The sequence below is a fragment of the Schistocerca gregaria genome, chromosome 11 (assembly GCF_023897955.1).
Source record: "Schistocerca gregaria isolate iqSchGreg1 chromosome 11, iqSchGreg1.2, whole genome shotgun sequence".
In the NCBI taxonomy this organism is placed as follows: domain Eukaryota; kingdom Metazoa; phylum Arthropoda; class Insecta; order Orthoptera; family Acrididae; genus Schistocerca; species Schistocerca gregaria.
In genome coordinates, this window is record NC_064930.1 from 93,902,253 (window position 1) to 93,917,591 (window position 15,339).

Consider the following 15,339-nt stretch of genomic DNA (forward strand, 5'->3'; position numbering starts at 1 on the left):
ACACAGGAGACCTATCAACCAACTTGCTTATGCAAGTACTTCTGTGTAATTACTTGACCTATTTAAGCTTGTCATTTGATTGTACAAGTACATTGTGTATTCTATTTTTTGGTGGAATTGTTTCTGCGATTGCTGTGATACGGAATGAAAAATAATTTGTACATGTGATTGTTAAAATGCAGTTCTCAAATTCTACATTTTGGTTGGCTCTACAGGAATTGACTGGGCAAAAATTTTTGATTTGTTAATAGTTCGTAGTTCAGGATGCTTTACTATTCTCAGATATTTAGATTTTTTTTTAAACCTCAGTGTGGGAAGGAAACAATCTTGATTATTTCAAGCTCCACAGAACGGTAAACTCATAACATTAGGAAAAAGTTACCTATTTGCCATAAAGGTGGCAGGTTGACTTCAGACAGGCAGAATGAAAAGCCTGTTGAACTTTCAGCTTTTGGCTGATGCCTTCTTCAGAAAAGAAAGCATTATACATTTATACAAGCAAGCACACTTGAACCCAATTGCAATTTCCAACAGCTCGGACTGAAATGGCTTAGTCTCAAGCTGCTGGAGATTGAGGTCTTGTGTTTGTGAGGTAGGCTTGTTTGCATGAACCTTAGTGTTTTTTCTTTTCTGAAGAGTGCCTTGGCTGGAAACTGAAAGTGTAAATAGTCCTTCTGTTGTCTGTCTGTAACTCAACATGTCACCTTTATGGTGAGCAGCAGTCCATCCTTTGCTAATGTTATAGCTATTCCAACCTGGTGTCCCCACTGCTCAGTAATACTTGGTCAGTTGGTTTCATTTATTAGATCACTTTACAGAATTGTCACCATAATTTAAGAAGTCTAGCTGTGCTGTGTAATAGTAAGGTGAAATCTAGAAATGGCTATCTTTTAAACATTGTCAGGGGTGTTGACAAAATGTTCACATTAGCGATTTCCATATTTTTGCCACTAATGTTACATAAGACGGCTAGACATCTTAAATCATAGCATTAACACAACTTTTTATCTTGGCGTTGGAATGAACGAACGAAACTGCTAGTGACACAAATGCGTGTGGACTGTGCTGGGTTGTTTGTCGTTTATTGCTGATATTAACAAAGAAACAGATGTTACATCTTTATTTCGCTAGGGTACTCAATATAGAATTATTTATCTAACTTTCCCATTACAGTTGCGTTACTTTGGAAGGAGGACTTCAATTATTCACTCTGTGTTTTTTTCTTAGCAAAAAAATGTTGTTCGTTGTACATAATGTGCATTACAAATGTAGGTGTTTACATCTACATACACACATCCCCCACCAGGTGGTGGGAAGGACCTTGTACCACTACTAGGTGGTCAGTATGACTGCCTAGGCAAAATGGATGTTGGTGGGAGTAGAACTGTTCTGCAGTCAGCTTCGAGGATTGTTTCTTCTACTCATCTGCATTTACTTAAATTTTTCTACATTGAAAGCTAGATATCATTAATTAAAAGAATTTGAAATATTGTCTCACCTTGTATAATCCTGTCACTATATGACACCCTGCCATGCACCACAGCAGCAGCATCACAAACAGCTGCAGATTGGTGCTCACCCAGTCAATCGGATTAGTCATGTATATGGTGAATAAGAGCAGTCATAGTACTTTACTGGGGCACTCCTGACAGTATCCTTGTCTCTGAACACTCACGATAAAGGACGACGTACTAGGTTCTGTTGCTTAAGAAGTCTTTGAGCCATTCCAATATCTGGAACATATTCTGTATGCTTGTATCCTCTTTTAGTCTGTATTTGGGAATTGTGTTAAATGCTTTCCAGAAATGTAGGAATATGGACTCTGCTTGTTGCCCTTCAACCACGGTTTGCCGTTTCACATGAGAATAAGGCAAACTGAGTATCATATGAGCAATGCTTTGTAAACCTCTCATTTACAGACAGCTTCTCTTATGTCATCAGAAAATTTCTTATATTCAAACTGATAATATGTTCCAATATTCTGCAGTACATCAAAATGAACAGTATTTGTATTAATTTCGCAGGTTTGTTCTTACATACAGGAACCACTTCAGCATTTCCCGACTGCTTGGGACTTCATGCTAGGCGAGAGGTACACGATAAATGCAACCTAAGAATGGTACAATTGCAGGAACATAATTGAAACATAATTGAATTGTTTTAAAGTGGCATTCCAGCAAACTTGGGAAGATTGAGAGTGTTGAACTGATTGTTTGATAGGAAGAAATTTACTGAGTCACTGTGTTAAGTTACTAAGATTCTGTTTCAGACACACAATTGTGGAGCTGCTTAAGCCAAGTTACAGAAGGGATAGAATTGTTAAAATATTTGTCGCTCAGTCACAGCTACCTCAAGAAATCTTGCCAGTCTTAAAAGTCTTGGGGTATTGTCTGTAGATTCTTGGCTGCCACGTCTGTTTTATCTGTCCAAGATGAGTGTGCAGAGAAATATAAAGTACACGCAAGAATTTTCCCCTTAGATGTTAATTCATCATTAACACAACTGCAGTGTGAAATTTTTAATTTCTTTTTAGAAATGTTAAATACGGATTCATATTTGGAGAAAAATCCATCAATATCCCATTCCGTTGGTTTCAGAGCATCTCGCTGCTAGGATTTCTCATTTGCTCTAGGTAATTACTCGGTGATACAGCTCTGTGACAGGCTACAGCGGCAGTGGAATTGCTGACGGTTGGAGAAAGTTGGTTTCTCATAGAGTATTTAAAAATTTATGAAAGTGCTATGAATACCAAGAAGTATAAATTCTTTCAGAATTTCGTAGTTACGAATAAATAAATAAATAAATGGTTTATTTGTCCGTAATAACTTAAGTTGTGGACAGTCTGTTTACAAACACAAGAACATTAAAAGGAAGTCTAGAAGTAAAGTTAAATTATACACAATAACATTATAAATCTTTGATGGAGTACAGGCGTGTATCAATTAATAGTTGATTTAATTTTGTCTTAAGTATGGTGCCTTTTAATAATTTTACATTATTTGGCAATCTGTTGTAAAAATGTCTTCCAGCTCGAAATAGACTACAATCTGTTTGTAATCCTTCCTGTTCCTTGTATTACAATTATGGATTTCACTATTGATTACACTACTCTCCTTTTTTATACAAACACTATAGTTCTGAGAACATGCAATGAATACACTGTTACAATGTTATACTCGATTAAATACTTGTTACAGGACTGTCACTTACTAATACTAGATCTTAACCTAATTGCTCTTAACTGCTCTAAAAGCCCTATCCATATATACCATTGGCCCCCCAACCCAAACCTCTATTCCATATTGCAGGTGGAGTGTACAATTCTGAAATAGATTTGTCTGAAAACAGGTTGTGCTATTATGCTAGAAAGGAGTTTTAGCTGGTAGGCGTTACAGGAGATATGTTTACACATATAGCTGATTTGCTCCTTCCAGCTAATATGTTTGTCTCCTGTAACACCCAGGAATTTATCAATGTTTCAACTGGTAGCTCTGGTTCTGTTTCCACCTGTCTTGATTTACAATTTAGCAGAAACTCCATCAGAATTGTCTTGTCCTTATTGCCAATTTGTTTTTAGTGGGATATTCTGTGATGGGGCTAATGTTCTCTGCATTATTTAGCATTGCTAACTGTTTTGTTGAGCTCCAACATATGGAGGATGTATCGTCAGCATAATTTAGTAGGTTTGAATTTTGTTGAATTAGTGTATCATTGATTTACACAATAAACAAAAAAGTTTGATAATGCTTCCCTGGGGGACTCGCTCAGTTCAGAATTTTTTAAGCTGATTTAACTGTTCGTCTCCCAGTTGTATGATACAGCTTTACACGCTGTGTCATGTCAGCAAGGTGGAATCTTATCAGATCTATTGCTGTTCCTCTGACTCCATAAGTTTCTAATTTATGTAGAAGACCAGAACGATTTGCAGAATCAAAAGCCTTGGATAAATCTAAAAAGGTGCCAATAACTGTTTTTCCTTCATTGGGTTTATTCAATACCACTTGAAAAAATGGAGCTAAGCTGTTATTGTAGACCAGCCCTTCCTAAACCATGCTGACAGTTTTACATTACACTTACAGTAAAAAGATCAAAGCTGATCAAGTAGCCTTTCGAACAGCTTACTAAGTACTGGTGGCAATGAAAATAGGACTATAATTTTGTATATCGTACTGTTCCCTTTTTTATGCATTGGTCTTATTTCAGTGAGTTTTACAGGTCAGGAAACGACCCCCGACTGAAAGAGCTGTTTGTTAAATGTTGCAGTGGCTTTATTAATTACTACATTCTTTCAGAAATTTTGCTGAGATGTCATCCCACCACTGGATGTATTTTCTTTTACGTTGGAAATTATTTTCACAATTTTCAATTCAGTAACACCTCAGGAAGAATGAATTACTGACACTACTTGGTGGGTCGACCACATCCTATCTACTCATCTTACTAAACTGGTCTATGAATCTTGCATACTTCGCTTGGGTCACTCAGTAATTTTTCATTGTGACTTATGTTATTGCACACTGCATTGTTGCTCCCTCCACTTTCCTTATTTACTATACTCCACACAGTTTTCGTAACATAACTAGATTGCCTCATCTGTTAAACATACATCTGTGCTTTTTAGTGTGTTAAGTGCTTCGCTGTAGGTTTGTCTGTAGCCTTTGTCTTTAGATTGGAAGCACTGCAGTTTGTCGTCATGATAAAGAATGTATTAAGTCCTTCATATCTTTAATTTTGTGTTAGGGAGAGTTTTTAAGATTCAGTTTTCTTTAGTATTTTGACCAATGTGCATATTTGATTGAGACAATGGGTTAATGTTGGATAAAATTTGTCCCATTTTTCATCGATATCTTCTATTTAACATAGGCCTACCTGATGCCATTTTGTGTGTGCCAGGATTTCCTTTAATGTAAGATAGTCATGGTTTCTTTAAAGGGTAATTAGGTCCCCATCACATACTATTCCTTTGTCTGTAAGATGATGTAGGACTAATGCCATATGATCTGAAACTTGATATTCAATGGTTCCAACTACAAGATCTACCTTTCTCAAGTTGGTAAGATGGTCATTACATGTCTGAGAATCACATGTAATTCTTGTTGGTGTTGAATTCATATGGATGTAAGTATGTGACTGTTGATATATCAATAAACCGAAGATACTTTTATACTATTAGCTAAGGAGTCTGTCCACATCCCCTTCTATTATAGTTTTTTTTATGAGGTGAGAGTTTAACAAGTTTCTCTAAATGACAGAAAAACTCTTCCATGGTACTGTAAGGTGGTCTGGTCTGTACAGTCCATCTATTTCAAAGGTTTCTTATTATTGCAGCTATTCCAAAAACCATCTCACATGCATGAATAAGATCATACCTTAAGCTTGCTCAATGTGTAAGGGGCAGGAATGTTGAAATTTCGGAGGTTGTATGTATCTAGTAAGTTTTTCCATCTGTTAAATATTTTACATTATAATTTGTTTACTGTAACTAGCATACTTCTGGAACCAAAAAATCAGTTTTGTGTCCAGTATTCTTTTGTGTCCAGTATTCTTCAATCCTGGGTAAATTTCAAATGTTGTAGGAATAGAGAAGGTAAACTGAATAGAAGTGTGGAGTAGCCTACGAGTGCATAAAAAGAATGAAAACTGTGTACACATAAAGACTTTGCAACAAAACGAAAATGATTCTGCGACGAATTAGTGGACACACTTAGTTTCACATATGAAGAAATTTGGATTGTGATTTGAAATTCTCAGGTACATCTTTCGACGACGGTTGCCACCTCGTGTTAGATCTCCTTCAGTGACAGCCTCGGGTTTTCTCGACACATTTGGATTTCTGTTGTAGGCTGTCGACGAGCCGAGCTACTCGGTGGCGTACGCGCAGATGTGCAAGGTGCTGTCAAACATGCAAGTCGCAGATGGCAGCAAGGAGGGGCAGCCCGAGAACTTCCGCAAGCTGCTGCTCAGTCGCTGCCAGCACGAGTTCGAGAAGAACACTCAGGCTGACCTGAAACGTGACGAGCGCCTCAAAGAGATCGAACAGTGTACAGACCCGGTAAGTGTCTTGTGTAGCACTGTTTGGTATAGGGTTACGGTTGTTAGTTGTCACACTTGAGTTCATGGATCCTCCAAAGTTTTAAAGTCTTTGTCCTAAAGCAGGAAGGATTGTGAATGTAATTGTCCTAAAGCAGTGTGATGCGTACCTAAAACCCACCTGCGAACTTTAGGGGTTCCAGAGTGCTATCGGATAAAAAAAAATGGAGTGACTGTAGAGAGCAGTGTACAGCATACTACTGAAGCAGCCAGTTAACTCTCAGCAGCAGATTATCATTATTAATTGGTATTTGCATGAATATTTGAAGTGTCTGAGTCTTTAAATGATTTTTTTAATTTTTATTTTAATAGTGAAATGCATCTCTTCTCTGAAGTGTTGGTTTCTTTTTGATCATCATACCAAATTTTAATTTATTCAGTACACATGTTTTTTGGCATCACTAGTAATAATTTAGTGTTTCTAATTTCTTGAAAATTAGATTCGATAACTAAACAGCTTTGTTCGATGATAAATATGTGATTCAGATTAAAGTAAAGCTGGGTCTCAGTAAAAAATCAAACAAACTACTACACAATAATACTAGTGTGATACAGACACCGGTCCTAACGGCTGTGTGGCTATGCTCGGAATCCTTTCTTTCGCATCACTCAGAAATATTTCAAAGTTCAGTAATGTGTATTTAACAAGTGACTTACACTGGTTTAGGATTTTGTCTGGGGACGTTCATCAAATGCTAAAAGTACAAAGGAAAGGAAGCCGTATGCCTCAGATTGTTGAAGAGGGCTCTTCGAGTATATCCTCAAGGCTCTGATTGTATTTAAAGAACCTGTATTGCAATACCATGGAATAACTTTGAGGTTAGTGGAACATCCAGACCATGGAAAAACTGTTCCTACCCTTATCCAATTCTGCAATTAGTCGTGGTTTTGCTCACTGGAGAACAAATTTTGAAATCAATGTGACGACTTCGTGCAATTGATGCATCTTAGAAAATTAGTTTTGTTATTTGTTCTTTAGTAATGCTGTCCAGTTTCATCTGCATGGTAAAGAGATTCAAATTATATTTGTGCTGAAGATGTGGATTATATTTTGCAGTGATCAAGCCAGAATATTAAATCCACTGTGAGAGAGTCAGTTGTTCGTATTGGGAAAGGAATGGGAGGGAGAATAGTCTTTCACAGATGCATATTTGCAGGCTAAAGCCTATGCTATCCGTTGTTGCTTCCATTAAGCCGGCTGCAACTGTAAGAATATGACAGTAGTAGTTGCAGGACTACACGGCATACCCTTTGCCGAGGAAATACTTGTGCTTTCAGTTTTGGGATCCTTTACTTGTCAGAGTTGTCTGAATAGTCTAGACGGAAAAAACTTGTGCCCAGCGACAGATATATGCTTGATGGGGACACTATTGATTGGATGATGTGACATACTGCAGTCTTCGTTTAATGTTTTGTGTTGCACTTACTCAGTATAACGATGTGGAGTCAATTTGCAGTTCACTGATATGAATTGTGTTCATATGACTGCATCCAGACCACTAGCAGATGAGTTCCTATGTAATACTGTAAGTACAGTGAAACTCTGCTTTTACACTTTTCAAGGGACTTAAAAAAAAATCATGTAAAAATGATTTAAGCTGTAAAAGTTATATATAGGATACCCCCTTGTACACCATGTATGATATATGTACATAGCAGGCATCCAAAGACTTGTCAGGGAGTTGTTTATTATGTAATGAAGTTTTACTATCTTATAAATCGCGTCATCGATGTTTTTGAAAGCCTGCAGCTGCCATTCGTTATTTGAGTAATGAACTACTGGATTAGTTCCATGTTTTTCATGCTTAGCACGACACATTTATAGAATTTTTTTCTCATTATAAAGTGCAAATACATACATAAGTATTTTGTGTGAAGTTTAAATATGTGTTGCTCTGCATCTTGCACTGTAGCCTTTTTTAATTACTATTATTTTTTAATTTTTTTATGATTATCAAGCACTGTGCCTTACCAGTTATGTAGAAAAAAAAACACACACACACACACACACACACACACACACACACACCGATCGCTTCCATTGTTTGTGTAACATTACAAAAAATACATACATAAATGCTGCACTTCATAATGAGAATAAATTCTCAAAAGAAGTTTTGCTCTGCAAGAATAAAATATGTAACAGGTGCTGTGTTTAAATTAAAAACGTTTGAACAATGCAAAGAGAATGATGGTGTCAAATGGTTGTGATTGGTCGTGATATTTCATTCAAATGAACCTAGGTACTCCCATCAGTCACCAAGCCAAGTAGAGCTTGGCAGTGGCTGGAGATAATGTCACAAATTGTTCCAACTGTTACATATTTACCTGCTAAGTAGTGTGCCCTGGTGTTGAGAAACTAAACCGCGTAATTTTTGTAAACACTATTGGATGTCCAACATCATTCCTGGGTCAGTTTTTCTCCACAAACAGTTTTTCTTAATGCGTAAATCGCAGGAAAATCAGAAACGTGTTGATGCAAAATCGGGCAAAAATTAACATTGTGGGCATAGGAAATATGATGGGACCAATATAAAATACGTCGTAAGTGGCGAGAAAAGTTAATTACAGGAATGTAGTGTAACTATATGTAATACTTCAGCAATGAGTATGCTAAATTCTTCTGTAACCTATCTGTCAAAGATATCTTGTTTATTGATCTGTTGTCCTTCCTTGCTTTCATTGATCTGTTGTCCTTCCTTGCTTTCATTGATCTGTTGTCCTTCGTTGCTTTCATTGATCTGTTGTCCTTCGTTGCTTTCATTGATCTGTTGTCCTTCGTTGCTTTCATTGATCTGTTGTCCTTCGTTGCTTTCATTGATCTGTTGTCCTTCGTTGCTTTCATTGATCTGTTGTCCTTCGTTGCTTTCATTGATCTGTTGTCCTTCGTTGCTTTCATTGATCTGTTGTCCTTCGTTGCTTTCATTGATCTGTTGTCCTTCGTTGCTTTCATTGATCTGTTGTCCTTCGTTGCTTTCATTGATCTGTTGTCCTTCGTTGCTTTCATTGATCTGTTGTCCTTCGTTGCTTTCATTGATCTGTTGTCCTTCGTTGCTTTCATTGATCTGTTGTCCTTCGTTGCTTTCATTGATCTGTTGTCCTTCGTTGCTTTCATTGATCTGTTGTCCTTCGTTGCTTTCATTGATCTGTTGTCCTTCGTTGCTTTCATTGATCTGTTGTCCTTCGTTGCTTTCATTGATCTGTTGTCCTTCGTTGCTTTCATTGATCTGTTGTCCTTCGTTGCTTTCATTGATCTGTTGTCCTTCGTTGCTTTCATTGATCTGTTGTCCTTCCTTGTTAAAAATTCATCTGGCTCTTCAACCTCAACTAGCAGTTTCACAAGAAAGCATATTTCTAGACTGTTATAACATTCTTTAGTAGGCTTACATAAATTTTATCAGTTTCTCTGTGTACATTGCCCTGCTACTCTTGAGAGAGAGAGAGAGAGAGAGAGAGAGAGAGAGAGAGAGAGAGAGAGAGAGAGAGCTTAATCTTTACGAGTGACAACCTGAGCTTTGTCCTTTCTAATTAGTTAATTGGGAATGATACTTTCAACTATTGACTTACTTATATCACAGAATAAGTAAAAAAATAAATTTTCTTCCCATTTCCAAAGAAATGTCATACCTGTATGCATTTAAAAACTACCTTTAAAATCCATTGTCCTAAAGTGTTAATTTCTGGTTGCTATCTTGGAGGAATGTTTGTGCTGGTTGCAGAAGATTGTTCTCCCAGTTATCTGTGCAGAATTATTAAGTAGATGATTCTTTGAGCTTTGTCTGCATTGTCGTCTTCATTGTAAATGTTAGAAAATGTCTTACGAGGTGGTAAGGTTTGCCACTTGTCTGCTAAGAATACTTTTATTCTGATTGTTGGTCGTAGTACCAAAATTTTTCTTTTAACTTGCAGTTGCAACACAATATTATTTTGCTGTAATAAATTGAGGCTTACAAATGGTATCTCCCAATTTTGGAGTGAATAATCAGATATATCCATGTTTCTGTTTAGCTCTCGCTCAGTTGTATGGTAGAAAATGTGAAATATCAGATCCTTAAGAATTGGTGCAGAATATTATTTCTCAAAGTGTCAGCATCTCATTTTATTATGATCACTGTTACATGATATTACTATACCAGAAAGCGTTCTTTGTTATTATAAGTCACCACACTTCATGCAGACCAAACTTTTAGATTTTATTGAGCTCTTCAGTGTGTACCCAGCGGTTACTCCAACCTTAGATGTCACATAATTGATAGTGTCAGCATATAGGCTACATAAGATTGAGAAGAAAATTACAGAAGAGAGGTGGCATGGTAGTACCAATGTTTGTTGAATACATGTAAAATGCTGGTATAGTTCGCTTGACATTTGTTAAATAACAGAATAATAAAACATTTTCTATTTTTGTTGAACAGGAAAAGAAAAAAGAACTGCAATTAGAGTTTGAAGAGACGGAAAGGCGGTTACGTATGAAATCCGTAGGAAACATTAGGTGAGTACAAGAAGCTAATGTATGCTAATAGATATTTTTAAAAATTGAAGTGAGCCTAGTTTTTTGTGCAACATGATTCAACAATTTGTGGGTCAATTATAGTGGGTGTATCATGTGCAAATTATTTTCTAGCAGATGTCTTGTTGATAAACTCGTTGAACTTATGTAGGAAAAGACCGATTGGTAAGTAACATAGACATGACATGTCAAGTTGCATACAGGACCAAGACACTGGCACACAGCTTTCAGCTTCACACACACACACACACACACACACACACACACACACGGCAAGCAAGCACACCTCATGCACATGACTGCCTACTCCACCATCTCAGGCCAGAATGCATCTCATAAGATGCTAGCAGCAGGAAGGGGTGGAGAAGGGGAAGGGATAGTAATGTGTGGCTGGAGGGGGGCGAGAACAACACTGTCTGGAGTGTGCAGGTCCTACAGTATCCTACAGGTGGATACTTCTGTGAAGGGTGTGGGGACAAGTGTGTTACCCTAGGTTGAAACCGGGGTAATTATGGGAGCGGAAAATGTTTTGTGAGGACAGCTACCATCTGCACAGACTGGAAAAGCTCGTGGTCGAAGGAAGGATCCAGACGGGTCGCGTAGTAAAGCAGCCATTGAAATAGTGTGTGTTAATACTCAGCTGCGTGCAGTGCCACAGGGCACCAATCTGCAACTTGACGTGCCTTCTTTATGATAAATAGCAGTCTTTTCTTTTCCTGCATTGGTGATGTTCCTACCCGGAGTTTCTATTATTTTGACTATTGGAAGTTTGGAGTGCCAGTGATAAAGTTACTATAGGCTCATTATTGATAACATCTGCGATTTGAGTGCACTAATGTATTTGCTTTTGCTTCAGGTTTGTAGGAGAATTGTTTAAGCTCGGTATGCTGACGTCGAATATTATGCATCGCTGTATCCAACACCTTCTGAAGCAGAGGGATGAGGAGTCGCTTGAGTGCCTGTGTAAACTGCTAACTACTATAGGAAAGGATGTGGAGAGCAAAAAGCATGTAAGTTCTTAGTAAAAGAGGGGAGAGAAAGTGAGTTTTGTGTGTTACATGCTTTGTGATGTGATTTTTGGTACACTGTTGTGGATGCAGTCTACTCGATAAAAGTTCATTAATCATGTTTCGGTTGTTGTAGCTCTTAGTTCTGTTCTAGCTAGGAAAAATTGGAGAGAGATTCTGCTTTATACAAGGGACAGTTTGGTAAGTTTAGTTGCACTCAGACCCATTTCAGCTTACTGTGCTAGCTTCAGTGGGTTTTTATTTTCTTTCTGAAAATTATTACATGTTAACATCTTCTTTAAGGTAAAATTTCTCTCCAGTAACTTATCAAAGGCATTCTTGAGCCCAAATACAAATGGTTAATGCATTTTAAAAACTTAGTAATGTGGTTTTGTGTTGATGAACCTACAATAAACTTGCATGGTTTTGTGCAGAAGGCTCTCCTGAAATACAAAAATTCATAAATATAAAGTTTACCAGTTAGTTGGAATTGCACCAACATATTGCGTGGCACTTCTGTAATGACCCAACAATCCCATTGTAATTCTGCTAGGCAGTGGCAAAATTATAAATTATTGTTGGGAAATTCAATGCATACCCTATCCTCCAGGTCAGTTAGTGTAGGTGGCCAGGATGGAAAGGTATGGGACAAACCAAACCGTTCTATTCTCTGAAAACAGTTATTAGTGCTACTACTGTAATCATTGTTTTAGGCATCTGACCCATTATATTATAAAATATTTACGGTTCAAATGGTTGCCTCTGGTGTGTAAAAGATAAAAGTATGCCTGGTAAAATTAAAAGTAGGTTTTGTGTTAGTGGACTTACACTTTACAGGGAGGGAAGGAAATTACGTAATTGGTAGAAAGTAGAAATTTACAGCTTTTTGTATATTCACACGTAATACAACATACAAGCTGTCACACTGTGTGTGCGTACAACACCCATCAAGAAATGGACTGTATTTTAAACTCCCTATATGTGACCTTGAAATACGTGTCTACCGTGAACGTCACACAATAAATGTAGGACTAACATCAGCTCATACTCGGTCCCAGTTGCAAGTTAATCTATTTCTTGGCTTCCTGGAGTAACAAAACATTCTAGTGTTGCATCTAAATGACTGAATTTACAACTTTGAAAGGTTATTATAACCTAAACTTCCTGTGTTTATAGCCCAACGAAATATTGGAAGGGAAACAGTTAATCATTTTATAAATGTTCATTGTTATGTGATAAAACTTGTGTTGAAAATGTTGTTCTATTATTACTTTACTACTTACCAATAATGATTTTGACCTTCATCGGGTTGTTCCAGCATAACGCGAAGCTAAAAAGACATAATTAACGTTTTGCATCTTCCAGCACTATGGTCGTTTCACATGCTTAATATCAGATTTTTGACACTTTAACTCATTTGTAAACAGTTAGATATTCAAGGGTATTTTGTATGTGGGAAATGGATTCTTTAGAGTTGAGGGTGGATGTCAACTGGTTCTGCACTAAGCCTATAGAGCAGGGTGTAAACACCCCAGGACAACTGGGAAATCTGGGAAAGGAGTGGGAATTTCTTCACCTGGGAGAAAAACAACTACTACTTAGGGAAATTTTTTGAATTCTGGGAATATTTTGTTGTTTTAGTTATCAGTTAAATTTTTGTGATTTTGACTGGTACTCTAACGAAGAATATTACCGTTTCCCAGCACTGGAGAATAATACTGTAGCAATAAAAAACATAAACAAGAGAAAAAAGTTAATCGCAAAGAAATGCACCTTTTACAGCAGCACACACAAGTGTCCACCAACAGCAAAATGTGTCAGAGGTGTTAGGATGAAGAGACTATGCAATACTTAGTAACAACAAACTGTGCACTTCAAGCCTAATTATGCCTTTGAGTATGGTTTACAAAAATCTGATCATCTCAGGAGTATCCTCTGATGTCCTGTTTTTTATTATGTAATAGATGTTTTAGTGCTCTATACACACGAAATACAGCTTCCTATGCCATTGTAGCTGCACACTCACAGTAACGCCTGTTTCTTGGTGCTCTGTGGCAACTACTGAAATGAACCTAACATGTCTCGAGGAAATATTGTGAATGGTGGTTTCGAGAGTTATGTTCCAAATAAATTTCCCTTTACACAAGATGAACTAAGTTATGTGAAAATGTGAACTGTTTTTTAAATCACAGATTGTTTGACTCTTGCTTAAAATGTAACACGTTGAGTACCAATCGTTTAGAAGAGTTTCGAGCCCAGAATTTTAAATTCTAGTAGTACAGTTGTGTATTGTATTGTAAAGTGTAACACACGCAGAAAAGACCCATATTACATAGGAAAGCTTAGCTTCTCTCGTAGCTTATTACTCTAAGAGATCAATGTAGCTTGTGAAAGTGTAGCTTTTCTTGTAGCTACATTACATATATTAATGTAAACCATAAACTTTTCCTGTTTGTATGCTCACGCTACTTACGTGATGTTGCTATTGGCTGACATCATGTTTCCTATACTCTCTATCATCGGCTTGTGAGGTCATGCGAAATAAGCTATGATCAGCATACAAAAGAACATCACAATCTCAATTCCAGTGTTCCAGAAACGAATGTTTCTCAGTAAAAATTTCTTTTCAAATGCAGGAATAAGTAAGTCAATGAACACCAAAGAAGTTCCTTTGATTTCTATTTCAAACTTTTTTTTATGTTTGTCAAAGTGTCCTTGTGACTAGTTGGCTGTGGCAGTGTTACAGTGACTAAAAAGGTCAGACAAACTTGCTGTATGTTGCTTTCTCAGATTGAAGCAGTTGTGTGCTCTTGTATTCTGTAGCTTAAGAGACATTAGTGTCCTTACAAGAGTTACATGATGGGTGAAAAATTAACCCTCTGGACACACAAATGTGAAGCTGCAAAGCTGTTTGTTCTTTTCTAGGATCTGTCAAATTACTTTGAAGAGATGAAGGTGCTTTCAAAGCAGCGTGGCCAGATCTCTTCGCGTGTGAGGTTCATGCTCCAGGATGTTATAGAGTTGCGTGACAACAAATGGGTTCCTCGGCGTGACGACTCCGCACCGAAAACGATCGACCAGATTCAGCGCGAAGCTGAGCGGGAGTCGATGATGGAAATGCAAATGCCATCTGGAGGTGGTGGCGGTAGTCGTGGGGGCGGCGGCGGGCGTGACGACAGAGGTGGTGACAGGAGAAAACGTAAGTTGGTGTACTGTATGATTTCTTTACTGAAGTGGCACTTTCTGTTTCTATGTGTAAGATAGGACTGCAAAATGGTTAGGTCTTGGGCAAATTCATCATTTTAATGGTGATTTACAGAAATAAAATGGTTAAATGTGCAAGAGTTTTCAGCTGAGTGCTCCTTGGGCGTTTTAAAGTGTTGGCAATAATTTCCTGACATGGAAGAGGAACACACTGTTGAAGGGCTGTATTTGACTACATTATCTGGCCACAAGCTCGAAAAATTTTCATCTGTAATTCTGCCTCATTTGTCTGATACACTACAGAAGTGACACATGTGAACATAACCCTCTCATACTAAAAATATTAGAAATTAAATTCGAGTTGTCTTATTGGACATACATAGGGACCAAACAATGCGAAAAACAAGCTACGTACATTGATTGAACACACAAGTGAAACCACTGCACATTAAATATTGTCAACATTTGGTGGTAAGGTAAAATGCAGTTCATTTCAGCAACTTATAAGTGTAAGGCTACTTCTGTAGC

The 15,339-nt window shown here is 37.4% G+C and overlaps 1 protein-coding gene across 1 annotated transcript in view; it reads left to right on the plus strand.

Annotated features, from left to right (window-relative positions):
- LOC126295042 (eukaryotic translation initiation factor 4 gamma 1-like) overlaps positions 1 to 15,339 on the plus strand; it is a 373,399-nt gene that overhangs the window by 327,415 nt on the left and 30,645 nt on the right. The window contains exons 27-30 of the mRNA XM_049987292.1: positions 5,843 to 6,052; positions 10,506 to 10,582; positions 11,457 to 11,610; positions 14,533 to 14,806. Of these exons, the coding sequence (XP_049843249.1) occupies positions 5,843 to 6,052; positions 10,506 to 10,582; positions 11,457 to 11,610; positions 14,533 to 14,806 (715 nt within the window). The remainder of the gene's footprint in view (positions 1 to 5,842; positions 6,053 to 10,505; positions 10,583 to 11,456; positions 11,611 to 14,532; positions 14,807 to 15,339) is intronic.